Raw genomic sequence first — 17,828 nt, forward strand, 5'->3', positions numbered from 1 at the left:
AGGTGCCGTTAACCCCACGTGCCTCCGACATCTCTGCATTTGTGACCCCAGATCACTTCCTACAATATGCTGTCATGGCATTTGGGATGCGGAACGCACCAGCCACTTTCCAACGCCTGGTTAACACAGTATTGGCTGGAGTTCCTAATTGTAGTGCTTACCTTGATGATCTGGTAATTTATTCAACTGAGTGGTCTGATCATGTTAACACTCTAAGGGTAGTGTGTGAACGTCTAGCAACCGCTTCTCTAACCCTGAACTTAGCAAAGTGCGAGTTTGGGAAGGCCACTGTTACTTATCTGGGTAAACAGGTCGGCCATGGTCAGGTGCGCCCTGTAGATGCCAAGGTCTCAGCTATAAACGCATTTCCGCACCTACCACCAGAAGAGAGCTACGCCGTTTTTAGGGATGGTTGGCTACTACCGTAGTTTCTGTAAAAATTTCTCTGCGGTAGTTGCTCCATTAACGGATTTGCTCAGTCCGGCGAGAAAATGTGTATGGTCTGAAGATTGTTGTACTGCTTTCAACACTGCTAAAGCACTCTTGTGTAGTACTCCTGTTCTTGCTGCGCCAGATTTTGAGCGGCCGTTTAAACTGGAGGTAGATGCAAGTGCCAGAGGTGCTGGTGCTGTTCTACTGCAGCAAGACCAGAGTGGAGTGGACAATCCTGTCTGTTATTTTTCACGGAAATTTAACAAATGTCAGACAAACTATTCCACCATTGAACAAGAAGCTCTAGCTTTGTTGTTAGCTCTGCAGTACTTTGAAGTTTATGTTGGTTCCAGTGCATTACCAGTGGAAGTGTATACTGATCATAACCCCTTAGTTTTTCTCCACCGGATGTACAACCAGAACCAACGCCTTATGCGTTGGGCACTTGTCGTGCAAAATTATAATTTGGAGATCCGCCACAAAAAGGGGTTAGACAATGTAATGGCAGATGCTTTGTCTCGTGTTTGATGATCTAGGGGTTTTTTTTGTTATCCCGACAGGATGATTATTGAAATTTGGGTGTTGTGATAGTACGTGTGTCGCAAACCATTTTGGTTTGCTCTTTTAAGGGTGGGAGTGTTACGGATACAGGTATCCTGTGTTTTTGTGTGTTTCTCTCCTTCTGCCCTAATCACAGGTGTCCTGTATGTTCCTGATTGGTGGTCGTTGAGGTGTCTGCTGATTGGACCAATCAGTGAACATTCCTGTGAATAGCACCACCTGTTACTCGTTTGTTGAATCACACAGCCCATTGTATAAAAACCAGTCTTGTGTTTGTTGAGAAAGAGAGAGACTTTTTGCCATATGTGAGTATGGACACGGTGGTGTCCTGTGTGAATTGTGTACTCACTAAGTTGTTGGTTACCCTATTGGTAACTTTATTAGAATATATTTCTTTACCTGAGTGTGGATACTGTTGTATCCTGTGTGGTGTGTACGTATATAATTGCTGATTACCCTGTTTGGTAGCTTTGTGTGTTTCTGGGAAAAGGGGAGTTTAAGCTAGTTGCCCTTGGGCGTACATTACCCGTAAGGAAGAACTCTGTCTATAAACACTAGTGAGACCTGGAGCGGACCACCCACTGTATTTTTGTATGGTAGCAGTAGCCTAGCGGTTCTTGAGGCAGGCAAGATCAGTTTAGGGGTTTTACACTATTGTTTCATTTCTTGGGTCCTGCTCAGCCCTTTTTCCCAAACCCTTACCGTGTGTTCAGCAATAAACACTTTGTGTTTGACGGTAGTTCATGGTTGTTGTGTCATTTTTGGTTCTCACTGTTCCCTGCCACACTTATAATTTACATGAATTTATGTTACGGGTCTCATGTCCATCCACCCTAGATGTTTAGAGCCACGGGGTTCGTAACAGCTTCCCTGAGATTAACAATGTAACTGGGTCAGAGGAATCATCAGTTACACACAGCAAAGTATCATCAGATGACTCCCATAAATTCACACTGGGATAATCATCCCTTACGGATGCGAATGTGCACACACACACACACACACACACACACACACACACACACACACGCTGCATTGAGAGTACACTGCAAAACCAACCCTAGGCTCACTTCTCAGTCCTCACGTACCTCATCCCCTTTCTGTATCTGATCCTGTCACACAATCACTCCTTCTGTTGTAGACCTGGAGTCACCATGGGCTATTGGGTTTACCCCAGTTCAGTGTACCAGACACCTCTGTGGTCTATTTATCTCTATGAGAGCCCATTGTTTTCAAACACATCATATGACACCTCAGGACTCTCTGTGGACAGTTCCTTAATAGGCGAAAGCTTAGTGTACCAACAGTTGACAAAACATTCATAAAGCAAACACCTGATTGATATTCATAGGGTATTCTAACAAAATCCAATACCACTTAGGCCTACACATCTATTACAAAGAAAGTCATGGGAATAAAATCAATCCCACTTTCGACACCAATGTAGTGAACGGTGACAGTGCAACACCCAAACCAAAGTTCCCTCTAGGAAAAATAATGGTACTCTATTCTATTTTTTTTTTTTAAGCTCCCTTAAAGGGAAATGTAAAAATAAATGTCAACTTCATATTCATCATCTTGAGCACCACCTCAACATCAACATACTGTATGTGAAAATGGCTAGTTTCTATGTTTCTATGAAAAACAGATAGAGGGAGATGAGTGTTTACTAAATGTCTACTAATTGGTTTATATTCCTCTGTCTTTTTTACTACAAAACATAGAAAAGCATCATTTTCACATATGTTGATGTTGAGGTAGTGCTGGAGATGAAGACTAAGAAGTTGAATTTTTTGTACATTTCCCTTTAACATAGCTTATAATTCAGCCATTGCTGAATCCTCAACATGGCGTGTGTGAAATAAATAAATACCTATCCTAACTTTCAAGGGCTGAGGGCTCCAGAGGTTGAATATATGCACCAGCTGGGCTCATCTAAAATGCTTCTCGCTACGGAGGTGACAGCCAGAGCTAATACATTCAGAGAGAGAGGGAGAGGGAGAGGGAGAGGGAGAGGGAGAGAGAGAGAGAGCGAGAGAGAGAGAACCTCTGAGAAATTCACCCTTCTGTAGTTCTATTCTGTAGTCTGTAGGTCCAGGCACCAGACAGTAACAGGTCGTTCTCTGTCTGTCTCATAGACACTTGTGGATAGACAACGTCAATACAACACTCTGAGCCTGTCTGTCTGTGGACTGTCCCTGTCTCTGTGCCCCTAATGCTCCCAGGCCCTGAACTAATATACTCCACCATTGTGTGGAGAGTTGAAAGCCCTATTAGACAAAAGTAGTATTATCATGAAACCGACTGCTAGGCTATTTATTTACAAATATACTAAAAAACATACGATATGACAAGAAAACATGGGCATAACAGAGTCTCCTTTCTCATGTATTCTGATGTATCAGACTATCAGCTAATGAAAGTACATCCAAGTCAGTGAAATGAAATAATAATAATTGCTTCTACTCAGCTCAATTCCAATACCTGCTGGTTAATTAGTGTATTACATGTCAATACGTTGATAGAAAATCCTTGCTTTTCAGCAGAGTGCAATTCAACAGAAATGATTCATACATTTGCAAAACAAAACATTACTCACAACGTCCCTATAGATGAAAAAACTAAAGAGATAGTCATAAACAAAATAAATATTATTGTTGGTAAAAATGTATCTTGCAAAGAATGAAGATGCAGTAAAAATGTAAAGGGAGCTTTAGTTCGCAAATAAGGGGAGCTTTAAGGTGATTCACAAACCTTCTCCAGTTTTTCAAAGTGCTCCCGCAGGAATTTCATAGGACGCTCAGGCTTGGCGATGCACAGGTTGACAATGCACTCTTTGAGGATCTGCTGGATGTTGTGCTTCTGCACAAATACTTCACAGCCCTTCAGACTCTCGTCTTCATCCACATTAGGGGAGGAGGAGGTGGCCATGTTATTTATCTGGTTTATCTGCAGAGAGGGAGAGAGGAGGGGAAGTTGAGGAGAGAGGAGATGAAGGGAGAAGAGAAGGAGAGAAGAGGAGGGGAAAGGAGAGGAGAGGGGAGGAGGAGAGAGGGGGTGAGGAGAGGTGGAAAGAGGAGAGGAGGAGGGGAAGGAAGAGCAGGGGAGGTTGAGGAGAGAGCAGACACAGGGAGAAGAGGAGAGAAGAGGAGGGGAGAAGGGGGCGGGGAGGAGGAGGAGGGAGGGGGAGACGAGGGGTGGAAAGAGGAGAGGAGGAGGGGAGAAGATGAATAGGAGATGAGAAGAGAAGAGAGGAGAGGAGAAGGAGAAAAGATGTGGGGAGAGGACAGAGGAGATGAGAGGAGGAGTGGAGGGGAGAGACGATGAAGAGGAGAGGAGAAGAGGAGAGGAGAAGAGGAGGGGGGAGAGAAAGAGAGAGCGCGTGAGTGAGTGAGTGAGTGAGTGAGTGAGTGAGTAAAGAAGAGGAGGGAGGAGAAGAGGAAAGGTTGTCAGAATGAGGAGAAATATCAGCCCCTGGTTGTTTGTGTGTTTGTCTCTGTCAGTTTGCATTTTCTTTAAATGTGATAGGGGCTGGATCTCCAAACTGCAATAGACAGAAGCCTATTAATATGGCTTGTTGATGACCACGGACACTTACAGTATCAGTCAAAAGTTTGGACACACCTACTCATTTAAGGATTTTTCTTTATTTTTACTATTTTTTACATAGCAGAATAATAGTGAAGACATCAAAACTATGAAATAAAACATATGGAATCATGTAGTAACCAAAAAAGTGTTAAACAAATCCAAATATATTTTATATTTGAGATTCTTCAAATAGCCACCCTTTGCCTTGATGACAGCTTTGCACACTCTTGGCATTCTCTCAATCAGCTTCACCTGGAATGCTTTTCCAACAGTCTTGAAGGAGTTTCCACATATGCTGAGCACTTGTTGGCTGCTTTTCCTTCACTCTGCCGTCCGACTCATCCCAAACCATCTCAATTGGGTTGAGGTCGGGGGATTGTGGAGGCCAGGTCATCTGATGCAGCACGCCATCACTCTCCTTCTTGGTAAAATAGCCCTTACACAGCCTGGAGGTGTGTTGGGTCATTGTCCTGTTGAAAAACAAATGATAGTCCCACTAAGCCCAAACCAGATGGGATGGCGTATCGCTGCAGAATGCTGTGGTAGCCATGCTGGTTAAGTGTGCCTTGAATTCTAAATAAATCACAGACAGTGTCACCAGCAAAGCACCCCTACACCATAACACCTCCTCCATGCTTTACGGTGGGAACTACACATGCGGAGATCATCCGTTCACCCACACCACGTCTCACAAAGACATGCCGGTTGGAACCAAAAATCTCAAATTTGGACTCCAGACCAAAGGACAAATGTCCACTTATCTAATGTCCATTGGTCATGTTTCTTGGCCCAAGCAGGTCTCTTCTTCTTATTGGTGTCCTTTAGTAGTGGTTTCTTTGCAGCAATTCGACCATGAAGGCCTGATTCACACAGTCCCCTCTGAACAGTTGATGGTGAGATGTGTCTGTGACTTGAACTCTGTGAAGCATTTATTTGGGCTGCAATCTGAAGTGCAGTTAACTCTAATGAACTTATCCTCTGCAGCAGAGGTAACTCTGGGTCTTCCATTCCTGTGGCAGTCCTCATGACAGCCAGTTTCATCATAGCGCTTGATGGTTTTTGCGACTTTCCATATTGACTAACCTTCATGTCTTAAAGTAATGATGGACTGTCGTTTCTCTTTGCTTATTTGAGCTGTTCTTGCCATAATATGGACTTGGTATTTTACCAAATAGGGCTATCTTCTGTATACCACCCCTACCTTGTCACAACACAACTGATTGGCTCAAACGCATTAAGAAGGAAAGAAATTCCACAAATTAACTTTTAACAAGGCACACCTGTTAATTGAAATGCATTCCAGGTGACTACCTCATGAAGCTGGTTGAGAGAATGCCAAGAGTGTGCAAAGCTGTCATCAAGGCAAAGGGTGGCTATTTGAAGAATCTCAAATATAACATATATTTTGATTTGTTTAACACTTATTTGGTTACTACATGATTCTGTATGTGTTATTTCATAGTTTTGATGTCTTCACTATTATTCTACACCGTAAAAAATTGTAAAAAATAAATAAAAACCCTTGAATAAGTAGGTGTCTCCAAACGTTGGACTGGTACTGTGTGTAGCCTACTAGTTTATCAAAGCAATGCCTTGACATGATCAAATCATAATCAGTACCTGTGGCAGGTGTACAGTCACACTATCTAGAGAACCATATTGTTTAGTGTCACCTCAATCTACATATAGCCTAGCCCACATCAGGAATACAGCCTCACTGTCAAATAAAGGATGCATTCTAAAATAATGTGGTTTTTAAACAATGTAATAGCTTCTGACAACAAGGTAGCCTGTCATGGAATAAATAGGCAAAGACAGTCAGATCTAGGACAGAGATAGCTAAGCAAAGCCTCCGCAAATTCACTTCCGCTATTTCAATTTGAAGGAAACATCACGGTTGATTTGTTAGCTTGACTCTGAAGCTAGCTACTACATAGCTAGCTAACAAGCTTAAAACTAAAACTAGGTAGGCTAACGTTAGCTAGCTATCATAAACCCATAACCTCCATCATTGGCCTCAATGTCTAACATTTAAAATTGGCAAGATAGTTATGATATAATTTGCTGTGAAAATCAAATGTATCCTAACTAGCATTACTAGAGCACCTGTTTACGTGTTCCGGGCACGACCCTATCTTTCATTTCTCTCTCACACAAGATGACAACCAAATCATAACCATAGCAAAACAAAAAGCAATATTCAAGCCTGGTTTCATTTGCTGATAAATACGTCAACACGTTGAGGTTTTGCCAGATAAGATATTCGTCGTGCCATTCAATTTCTTACCGTTATTTTCCGGGGATGCTCAGAGGTCCCTGGCTATGGATGTTGTTTGCAAGGTAGGCTACTCTGTAGCTAGGGAAGATGCTCTGCTGCTGCAACTGCCGCTGCTCGGTTGCTGCTTTCGCTGGGGCTCGCTCTGCGTCGGTCCCAATGACGTCAATTTGTCACTTTTTATTCAGCCGCAAAGCAACTCACGAGGCCAGGAACAAGCTTTCAATCCCTTTACTCATTTGAAATGTTTGAATAATTATGTGCCTTGGCATTCCTTATGTGGATGTCCACATCATCGTGTCATTTTCAATGCACCAGTTTCATAAGAAGAGAGCAGGTGTTTATTTGTTTTTCTCAGCAGTGTCAGACTGAGAAATGGTTCTCTGACAGATGACACTGACAGACCTGATCTGCTCCTTACCTGGTCATGCAGAGAAAGCACCAAATTGCCATTTTCTGTCCATTAGTTATGAGGTTTAGTTATGAGGCTGTGATACAAAGTCCATTATTGGGATCCCCCAAATTGTGTTACTGACATACTTAATAAAAATATCTTAATCCTAACCTAAAGAAGAATATGATATTAAATCCGCATATTCCAACTTTGTTATACTACAGTTATTATATTGTTACGGTGTAAGTGATACTATTTATATTATAAGATATATCTATTTCATCATGCTATTCAACATACACATCAATGACTTTCTGTAACAAAAATACAGTATGTCAAATCTTTATTCCATAGATTTAGATTAATTTCCACTGCATTTCACAAAGGTGCAATAGTTGTCAATAAAGTTGTCAAGGTTTGAATTAGAGTTATCGTAAAGCAAGTATGTTTGTCGCAACGCTGCTTGTTGCCATATCAACAGTGAAAATGGCAACAAAGGTAACAGTGAAAATGGCAACAACGATGGCGGCGGGAGAAGAACGTGCTGCTTCTGAAGTTTTGAGAGCGCTAGCTCGACATCTAAACTGTCTCAACGAAGACAGCAAAACCACAAGAAAAAGAGCGCTTGAAGCAATCAAAAGAGAAACTATTGATAAAGGGCTTTCGAGCGGCGTGTTGCAGGATGTTTTCACGTGTCTGCTAAAGTCGCTGCTGAAATGCCTGTCAGATCCTATGGAAAGATGCAGAGAGACTGCCATACACATGCTTGGAGATTTTATTCGGTGTGTTCCTCAACCGGAGGATTCGTTGCCTTATCTCATGCCCGCTTTGACGCAGCGGCTCGGCGGGAAAGAGATCCTGGAGCCCGCGGAGGAACTTCGGCTGTCCATGGTGGAGGTGCTGACTCTCACAGTGGAGGTGTGTGGTAGGCACCTAGCTCCCTACCTCGACGATATGATGAAGATATTGCAGAGAACTATTGTCGACCCTTTCCCAGACGTCAAAAGGGAGAGCTGCAAATGCACTGTTCATTTTGCAAAAAGTGTACCAGGTAAGCTGGTTGAGAATGTACTGGGTGTAGTCTTGTTAGCCCACAAGTTAGGCTAACTAGTTAGCTAGCTAGCTGTGTTAGCTAAAGTTTATTGCATGGACACCTGACCAAGCTGTGTCAGAGAATGGTTATTTTTGTGGCTCTAAGTTATTTTGTACAGTCCAAAGCTCTACCAGGCTGTCATGGAATATACATATTAATTATTAATTAAGTTAATGGAAATATAGACAATAGGACAATAACAAAATAATGTGTTTCTCTGTGATTTGCATGCTCTACAGAGCTAGCTATGTATGGTCTCTCTGAATACATGTATAACAATTGAATGTATTGAGGATAAGGTTTAGGAAATCGTACCCTAACTTATACTGTGGCATGAAGTGACAGTCACCTTACATTAATCTTGTTTGAAATGCTTCTCTATCCCCAGAACATTTCCACATGCAGGCAGAGAGCCTGGTCAAGCCCCTGATGCAGACCATCTCCCATCAGCATTCCCGTGTGCGTGTGTCCACCATCGAGGCCACTGGAGCGGTCATCCAGTACGGCACGGGGAAGAACGTGGATGATGTGCTCTCTCACCTGGCACAGAGGCTGTTTGACGACTCACCACAGGTTGGTTCTGTCAAATCTGGCAGATAAAGATCAAATACTCCTAGTGACAGTGTTAATGATTAGATTATTAGACAAATTCTGGCAGATAAAGATCAGCTACTCCTAGTGACACTTAGTGTTAATGATTAGATTATTAGACAAATTATGTCAAATCTGGCAGATGGAAGCTCAACTACTCCTAGTGACAGTGTTAATTATTAGATTATTAGACTAATTCTGTCAAATCTGGCAGATACAGCACAAATACTCAGTGACCGTTAGTGTTAATGATTAGATTATTAGACTAATTCTGTTATTACTGTGTTCATCTAGATTATTATTTTCCTTGTTGGATAAATGTCTTTTGTAAAAATAAAATAAACAAACTGGTCAATCAATCTAATCAATCAATCCAACATATTAATAAAGGCTGCTTTTCTTTTACACCAACAGTTACTACAGTGATTCCCAAACTGTCGGGGGAAAAGTCAAAAGTTTGGACACACCTACTCATTCAAGGGTTTTTCTTTATTTTTACAATTTTTTACATAGCAGAATAATAGTGAAGACATCAAAACTATGAAATAAAACAAATGGAATCATGTAGTAACCAAAAAAGTGTTAAACAAATCCAAATAGATTCTTCAAATAGCCACCCTTTGCCTTGATGACAGCTTTGCACACTCTTGGCATTCTCTCAACCAGCTTCACCTGGAATGCTTTTCCAACAGTCTTGAAGGAGTTCCCACATATGCTGAGCACTTGTTGGCTGCTTTTCCTTCACTCTGCCGTCCGACTCATCCCAAACCATCTCAATTGGGTTGAGGTCGGGGGATTGTGGAGGCCAGGTCATCTGATGCAGCACTCCATCACTCTCCTTCTTGGTAAAATAGCCCTTACACAGCCTGGAGGTGTGTTGGGTCATTGTCCTGTTGAAAAACAAATGATAGTCCCACTAAGCCCAAACCAGATGGGATGGCGTATCGCTGCAGAATGCTGTGGTAGCCATGCTGGTTAAGTGTGCCTTGAATTCTAAATAAATCACAGACAGTGTCACCAGCAAATCACCCCTACACCATAACACCTCCTCCATGCTTTACGGTGGGAACTACACATGCGGAGATCATCCGTTCACCCACACCACGTCTCACAAAGACATGCCGGTTGGAACCAAAAATCTCAAATTTGGACTCCAGACCAAAGGACACATTTCCACCAGTCTAATGTCCATTGCTCATGTTTCTTGGCCCAAGCAGGTCTCTTCTTCTTATTGGTGTCCTTTAGTAGTGGTTTCTTTGCAGCAATTCGACCATGAAGGCCTGATTCACACAGTCCCCTCTGAACAGTTGATGTTGAGATGTGTCTGTTACTTGAACTCTGTGAAGCATTTATTTGGGCTGCAATTTCTGAGGCTGGTAACTCTAATGAACGTATCCTCTGCAGCAGAGGTAACTCTGGGTCTTCCATTCCTGTGGAAGTCGTCATGAGAGCCAGTTTCATCATAGCGCTTGATGGTTTTTGTGACTGCACTTGAAGAAACTTTCAAATTTCTTGAAATGTTCCGTATTGACTGACCTTCATGTCTTAAAGTAATGATGGACTGTCGTTTCTCTTTGCTTATTTGAGCTGTTCTTGCCATAATATGGACTTGGTCTTTTACCAAATAGGGCTATCTTCTGTATACCACCCCTACCTTGTCACAACACAACTGATTGGCTCAAACGCGTTAAGAAGGAAAGAAATTCCACAAATTAACTTTTAACAAGGCACACCTGTTAATTGAAATGCATTCCAGTTGACTACCTCATGAAGCTGGTTGAGAGAATGACAAGAGTGTGCAAAGCTGTCATCAAGGCAAAGGGTGGCTATTTGAAGAATCTCAAATATAAAATATATTTTGATTTGTTTAACACTTTTTTGGTTACTACATGATTCCGTATGTTTTATTTCATAGTTTTGATGTCTTCACTATTATTCTAAAAAGTAGAAAAATAGTCCAAATATAGAAAACCCTTGAATGAGTAGGTGTGTCCAAACTTTTGACTGGTACTGTATATATATTTCATTTTTTTTTTTTTTTAAGGAACTTAGTCCGGCTTTAAACTTACTCTTGAAAGTTGTTATAGTAGAATGCAGAAGGTGCCATTTTGAAATTGGATAGTGCATCATCAGTTCCTCTTGTTAGTCATTGCATACCTTAGAGAGCTATTTATAACTTGTCAGAAATGTCCAGATCAACTAGCCCATGTCAGCTAATGTTTTTTATTTAGGTTTTTTAGCCCATAGATATTGTTGTTACTTTTTAGTCACTCAAATATCACATGAATAAACATTAGACATGACAAAATGTATAGAATTGTAGGAAATAAGCTTTAAACCTGCAATATTCTCTCCACCAACGAATGTTGTGAACAGTTTGTGTCATGAACAGCACATAGAAATAGACGTGGCATGTGCGCACGCGCAGGGGGGCGCGGGATGTTCCCCAATGCTGGAACGGTGGCACCGAGTGAAAAACTTTGAGAACCCCTTAGTTACTACAGTACCATACAAGGTGTTTTCCTCACTTAAAAAACAATGTTTTGTCTCACCCCACTTCTCTCTCCTCCAGGTGAGAAAAGCTGTGACTGTGGTTGTTGGTGACTGGCTGCTCCACCTGCGAGACAGATACTCCTACTTCCACAAGCTCATCCCCCTCCTACTGAGCAGCCTCAGCGATGACATCCCAGAGATTAGGTACTTATTGTACAGGGCTGGGCTCAATTTGAATTGAAGGCAGTCAATTCAGGAAGTGATTTTAATTTAAAATTAGTTTTAAACTTTTGAATAAATAGCTTCTACTCCTTGAAAATAGATGCAGTTTTTTCCAATTTTGAATTGTTATTTGAGTTTACTTCCTGGATTGACTGCCTTCAATTCAAATGACCCCAGCCCTGCTATTGTATGACTGACCCAGTCCTTAACCACTCTGCCTTTGATACCACCCACCCATTCACTCACTCTGTCAGACCTAGGAAATATGCAGCCTAAGATACACACGTATGTATCAGGTTTGCTTGTGCAGATTACTGTAGATACCTACTTATACAGTAGGTTTGGTGTGAAAGAGGGAATAGCAGGAGCCCACAAGGCTCATCACTGACTGTGTTGGCTAGCTTGGGCTTTTGTGTTGTTTGTACATTGCGTCGTTGTGGCGTGGGTTCGAATCCTGGGTCCGCCGTGGCAGGGATGGACGTGCATTATCATTATATTTGTCTCTCTCTCCCCTCCAGTCAACTAGCTGCTGACCTGTGGAGACAGACAGGCACTCGATGGGAGCAGGAGAATGAGGATGACCTGAAGGACAAGATGGACTTCCTCCTGACCCCACCTGACCTCTACCCTGCTGGAGGTGAGTGAACTCCATCACTACTACTTCTACTGCAGAGAGATTAAACAATGTTCCATTGCGCCACTCAACTGACTTACAAAGTGTATACAGGATCTTTTGGTGGTGCAAAAAAAAGTATTTACAGGGTTAGGTTTCTCACACAAAGAAGGCTAGACAAGAAAAAAGATTTTTAAAAATCACTAAAGAAATGTATTGGGTTTTGTCTCCTGCAGAGAGATACAAGGCCTTCAGTGAATGTAGCCCATTGAGAAAAGGTTAGTTAGTTACCGTCCCATGCAGTGTGTTGTCTTGATTATAATAATGAAGAAGAAAGTTCATCAGTGCATTGATACAGACTGAAGAACATCAGCCAATGTAAACCGTGTGATTTGTTGTTGTGGCCTTCTCTGTAAAGCCACCACCCTTTCTCCTCCACCGATCTAGTTATGTCCTCCTTCCTCTGAAAGTAGGTCAGACGCAGCGTGGGGTCAGCTGCCTTTATTAATAATAAAATAACTGTCTACTGAGGGCATGATGTATCTATCGATGATTGACGTCAGAGCAGTCTGGGCACGGAGAGGGAGAGAGGGCTGTAGGGGCTGGGGAGGGATGCTGTGCTGTCACTGATCCATCTAGCCTATCTATCTATCCATCTCCAATATGCTTCATTACTTCAGTTCTACTTCTGCTTGCTGTAGTATAGCAGGGTTCTCACATTCCTCTCTCTGTGTGCTGGTTGGAATAGCCTGGAATACAAACTGATACCATGGTGAAACGGAGCATGTCAGTTTGAATTCCAAGCATTAGTAACTCATCATCGGCAGCTCTGTGCGTGGGATAATTTGCTCTTGTCTTGCATTATTTAATTGTTATATATATTTTTTTATACATGACTCGTTAAATATTCAGTTATTCACATCATGCGGTCTTAATTATATTTTAATCAAGGGAAAGAAGGGAACAGGATTTTTAATGAGCTTTGTTGGGAACTAGGTTTAAAGGGATTTTTTACTCTATATAACATTAGATTTCTGTGATAAGAAGTACTGCCTTCTTATGTCTGTCTTTGAGCAGACAACTTTTATACAAGTTCTTGAATTATTCCTTTAGATTTGGCCCCAAAAAATAAAATAAAATAAAAACACTGATGAGCTCCAGCCATAAACCAACTATGCTAGCCCTATTCCCCAAGAGTGTTCAGTCACAGTGGAGTTCCAAGCCTCCATATATTACTCATCTCTATTGGCCTGCGGGTTATGTATTCTACAGGTTATGTATTCTACAGGTTATGTATTCTACAGGTTATGTATTCTACAGGTTATGTATTATGTCATTCGATCCGCTCCGTCAATCATACAAGGCACAGTGCTTGACTAACAGCCAATTATTGTCGACACTCTGCCCCCTAACACTCTCATTACTAAGACTAATGTGTGGATGTGGTTGTGGTGTGCAGGCTGGGTGGAGACTAGAGGGGTTTTCTGCAGGGCTGGTGCCCACCTCCCCCTACTCCCCTTTTACACACACACGCACTAATGCACACACACACACTCTCACACACACTCTCTTTCTCGCACACACTCACGACTACCCCACTGACTCACCACCCCACCCCTGTGTGAGAAGCTGGAAGGGGAGGCCATTGGAGGGACGACACCCAGCCTGTGTTGCCTCCCCAAGCACTTATTACCACCTATTAATAACGTCTGTCAGCACTGTAGTGAAGAATGAGGAAGCCCTTCATCTCTTCATATCGCCGCTGGGTTCAGGAAGGAGAGGTGAAGTCCTGTCTGTCTGTCCTGTCTGTGACTTTCCATCCCACTCAGCAGGTGAAGACAGACAGCAGGCCTTTTTCTAGAGCAGCAACCCTGCCGTTTTTCCTCCTGGCCTGATTTCTGTTTATTTTACATAGGCTACACTGGGAAGGCAGTTTGTTTCTATGACGGTCACACGCACCCACCACATTAGCCTGGTCCCAGATCAGTTTATGTTAAGATGTGACAATGAGTATGTTTACATGAACACGAATAATTCGATATTAAACTGATTATGGCAGTAGGCCGAGTATGGCATTAGTGATGTAAATTGTAAACACCTTACTCTACTTATCTTAATCGGCGCAAGGTCAACATCGAAGTAAGCTTACGCCGATTAAAACACCTGGTTTTCTGAGCAATCTTTAGAATTATGAGGACATGTAAATGCCTTAATCAGAGTTACAGTGGTGTATTAGATTTGCACATGTGCTAGTACGAGCAGCGCAAGCTTCTATCTTTTGCGCCTAGTGAAGTGAGTTCGGAAAAACGGAAAATATGCATCTTAGAAATAGTTTTCCCATACAAACGTTATATGTCCCGAATTCGACAATCAAATAGGCATCACAAAAATAACGTGTGGTAGAACGTTTATTTTGATTGGCGATTTTCTGCATTTATCAAAGTCCCATCAGGTAGCCTGATTTCAGATGTGTCCGTGTAAACAGGATTATTAGGGAAATCGTTCTTGCAAGTCATGTAAACGTTTAAATCGAGCTGTTTATATTAATCTGACTATTCACAATAATCATGTTTTTGTATGCATGTAAGCATACTCAATGACCATAGGAGTTGGCAAGATGACACAAACAGATCTGGGACCAGGCAACAACCTGTGGGTGAAGTGTGTGCACTGCATATTAAATCAGGTCTCTCGCCTCTTAAAAGATGTTTGAATTTCAATGGGATCGCCTGTATGCATGAAGGATAAATGATTCCACTGCCCAAATCTCACCTTGTTAATGTTTTACTATCCCTATATGTCTGTCCATTGATTTAATCCATAGGAGTTGGGTGATTGGTACTAAGTTAATGATACAAATTCAATTAAGGGTGGTGATTACAATGATGAAGGGTTTATTAAAAGGGAAGTTCTAGTATGCAGGTGCAGTGGCTTTAATCCAGTGTTGGACAGGCAGCAGTAATAATGACCGTGTAGCTGGCTCAGATATAGGAAGGTGCTGCTGCGATGGCGGGGGTAGATAACCCAGGCCCGGGGCTGAGGATGAGTTTGAATGTGAACATGTGGTCACCCTGGTTGCTACCCATAGGTAGGCTAAGTGGAGAGTACCAGGATGTGTCCTGGGTGGTGTTCATTAGGGCATACAACATTAAACGTTTTGCAACTGATAATGGTAAATTACTGTTTCTTATTGGACAAGTCCAAATAGTCCCTTTCTGTTTTAGTCAGTTTTCATCCGTTTGGTGCCTAATGAACATGACCGTCTGGTTGTGTAGTGCAGATCTGGGTCAGTCTCCAGCTCCACACGGTGATAATGCTAATGGATACTGGCTCTAGGACAGGAAAAGAGATGAGTCTCTCTCTCCCTGCCAGTCATAAATCCAACATGGCCCCACTCCTGTCTGAAAAGGTCAGTGTCAGACAACTGGGAGACAACCAGAAACAGCTTGTTTTGTCTTGTCCTGTTTGTTTCTGTAGGATTGAAGCATCCTACAGAAGGGAGGGAGGGAGGGATGAAGCATGTGGAGGGCTATTCATTTAAAAATGTGTTCCACTTGCTCTGACAAGTCCCCCGGAGAGGAAATCTCAATCGTAAAACCAAAAAGTACACGTCTGGAAAATGGGACTTAGACTGTAGATGCAGTCCATTAGGACAGCAGAAAACACCCAACAAATTATGTTCCCTTCTTGCCTAATGTGAAGTGTTTTGTTGAAAATAAATCTTCTAAAATGCTCCATCAGCATAACTGGGCCGGAGGGCTATAGAACAGTTGTTCTATCGCTATCTCCATTACACAGTTAGAAATAGGATAACACAGTTACAACACAGTTAGCTTATTAGCACTTGTAGATATATACAGTAGATGTAGATGTATAGGCTGCGTTTACACAGGCAGGCCAATTCTGCTCTTTTGCAAAATGATTGGTCTTTTGACCAATCATGCAGATCAGATCTTTTGGCAAAAGATCAGAATTGGGCTGCCTGTGCAAACGCAGCCTTAGATGTATATCTTAATTGATCCATTTGTGTGATTTGTGTGCTTTTTAGTAGGTTAATGCATGTAGGCATTTTCATGCACTTTCTAACCTTAAATTCCCCCACCTCCCCCTCCCTCCCAGTGGAGCGTCCGGGCCTGGGCTGCAGGGAGCTGGTGGTGAGGAACCTGTCCAACCTGCTGCCGGCGCTGGCCCGCGACGTGGTCGACTGGGTGGTGGGCACGCGGGTCAAGACGGTCCAGCTCCTGTATGCCCTGCTGCTGCATGCTGAGGACCACTGCACCCAGCACCTGCAGTTGCTGCTCTCCACGCTGTACCGCGCCTGCACCGACCCTGAGAGGGACGTGGTCACCAACGTGAGTGGTCGAGACATAGAGACACATGCTATCACGATGTGTTCTATGTAATCCAATGGGACGTCCCTACCACATTGAAAATGAAATGTAAAATGTTTAGGGTAGGGACGTCCCAAGGATTCTGGATAGCACTAACCTTTATTTCATCCTAGGGGGGGGTGGTCAGGTCAGGAAGTGGAAGTCCTAATGGTTGGATGATAGTGGTAGGTCTAATGGTTGGATGGTAGTGGTAGGTCTAATGGTTGGATGGTAGTGACTAACCTGGATGAATAAAGGTTAAATCACCATTAAATAAATAAGATAATCGTAGAAATCTGCTCTACAGTTCCAAATACAGTACCTGTATGTTGGCTACTTCAGTTCATCACTCCACAGATCTTTGCAAAGCAAGCCGTAGACCGATGCACCATCATTTGGGCGCCATTTTAACAAACTGCTCAATGGCCTTCCTTCCTTGAAGTTATTTCCGTTATTGTCATGCCCATGTGCTATTTCCATTGACATTCTTTCCACCCAGAAACAGATGTTTCAGAGCTGCTGTGGTGAATGGCTTGATCTTGATGGTCATGTCATGAGAGGAGAGGACACACCTGCTGGCCTTAGAATAGACAGCAGTGAATAGCAGTAGTGATGTATGTGTCTTATAGCCCTGAGATAGTTGGGTTGGGCCCAAGGACTTGGGATGCACCTGCCCCAAGAGGAAGCCTTTGATGGTTCCTCTGATCCACTGGCTGATAAGGGATTATGAATTATGTACTCTTCTGTGGTCTTCTGTTATCTTGAATTCTTTATTTCGTCCTTTCTTTCATTCTATATTTCTATCTCATTCTCTCTTTCTCTCTACAATTGTTCTCTGCTCTATGGCTAATCTTTGCTCTCTCTATCAATTCAAGGTACTTTATTGGCATGAAATACACTCTAATATTGCCAAATCATTCTATAAACTATAGTATTCTCTATCTCTCTCTGCAGTGTCTGAGGTCTGCCAAGCTGCTGGGGACCTTTGTCAGCCCCGAGGTCTTCCTCAAGCTGCTCCTGGTCCACTTGGAGACCCCCTCCTCCTCCCCCCATACCCCCCTCATGGTTCTGGCTGCAGTACTGGGGGGCTGCTCCGGGGACCTCCTGAAACCACACCTCCAGAAGATCGCTGATACACTGGTCCAACCAGACGTCTGCCAGGAGTACCAGCAGGTGAGTCTATGGCCCTTGAC

General features: G+C 42.7%; 2 protein-coding genes across 2 annotated transcripts in view; one reads left to right on the forward strand and one right to left on the reverse strand.

Annotated features, from left to right (window-relative positions):
• The window catches only part of LOC121568742 (cAMP-dependent protein kinase type I-beta regulatory subunit), a gene marked incomplete at its 3' end in the record, with an annotated part of 147,214 nt that extends 140,203 nt beyond the window's left edge, over positions 1-7,011 (reverse strand). The window contains 2 exon segments of the mRNA XM_045214652.1: positions 3,748-3,942; positions 6,872-7,011. Of these exon segments, the coding sequence (XP_045070587.1) occupies positions 3,748-3,924 (177 nt within the window).
• Positions 7,012-7,734: 723 nt separating this feature from the next.
• Positions 7,735-17,828, forward strand: part of LOC121551861 (dynein axonemal assembly factor 5-like) — a 40,006-nt gene continuing 29,912 nt past the window's right edge. The window contains exons 1-6 of the mRNA XM_045214651.1: positions 7,735-8,304; positions 8,735-8,919; positions 11,510-11,634; positions 12,171-12,289; positions 16,385-16,617; positions 17,590-17,808. Of these exons, the coding sequence (XP_045070586.1) occupies positions 7,740-8,304; positions 8,735-8,919; positions 11,510-11,634; positions 12,171-12,289; positions 16,385-16,617; positions 17,590-17,808 (1,446 nt within the window). The 5' untranslated portion in view covers positions 7,735-7,739. The remainder of the gene's footprint in view (positions 8,305-8,734; positions 8,920-11,509; positions 11,635-12,170; positions 12,290-16,384; positions 16,618-17,589; positions 17,809-17,828) is intronic.

The sequence above is a fragment of the Coregonus clupeaformis genome, unplaced genomic scaffold, assembly GCF_020615455.1.
Source record: "Coregonus clupeaformis isolate EN_2021a unplaced genomic scaffold, ASM2061545v1 scaf0293, whole genome shotgun sequence".
Classification (NCBI taxonomy): Eukaryota; Metazoa; Chordata; class Actinopteri; order Salmoniformes; family Salmonidae; genus Coregonus; species Coregonus clupeaformis.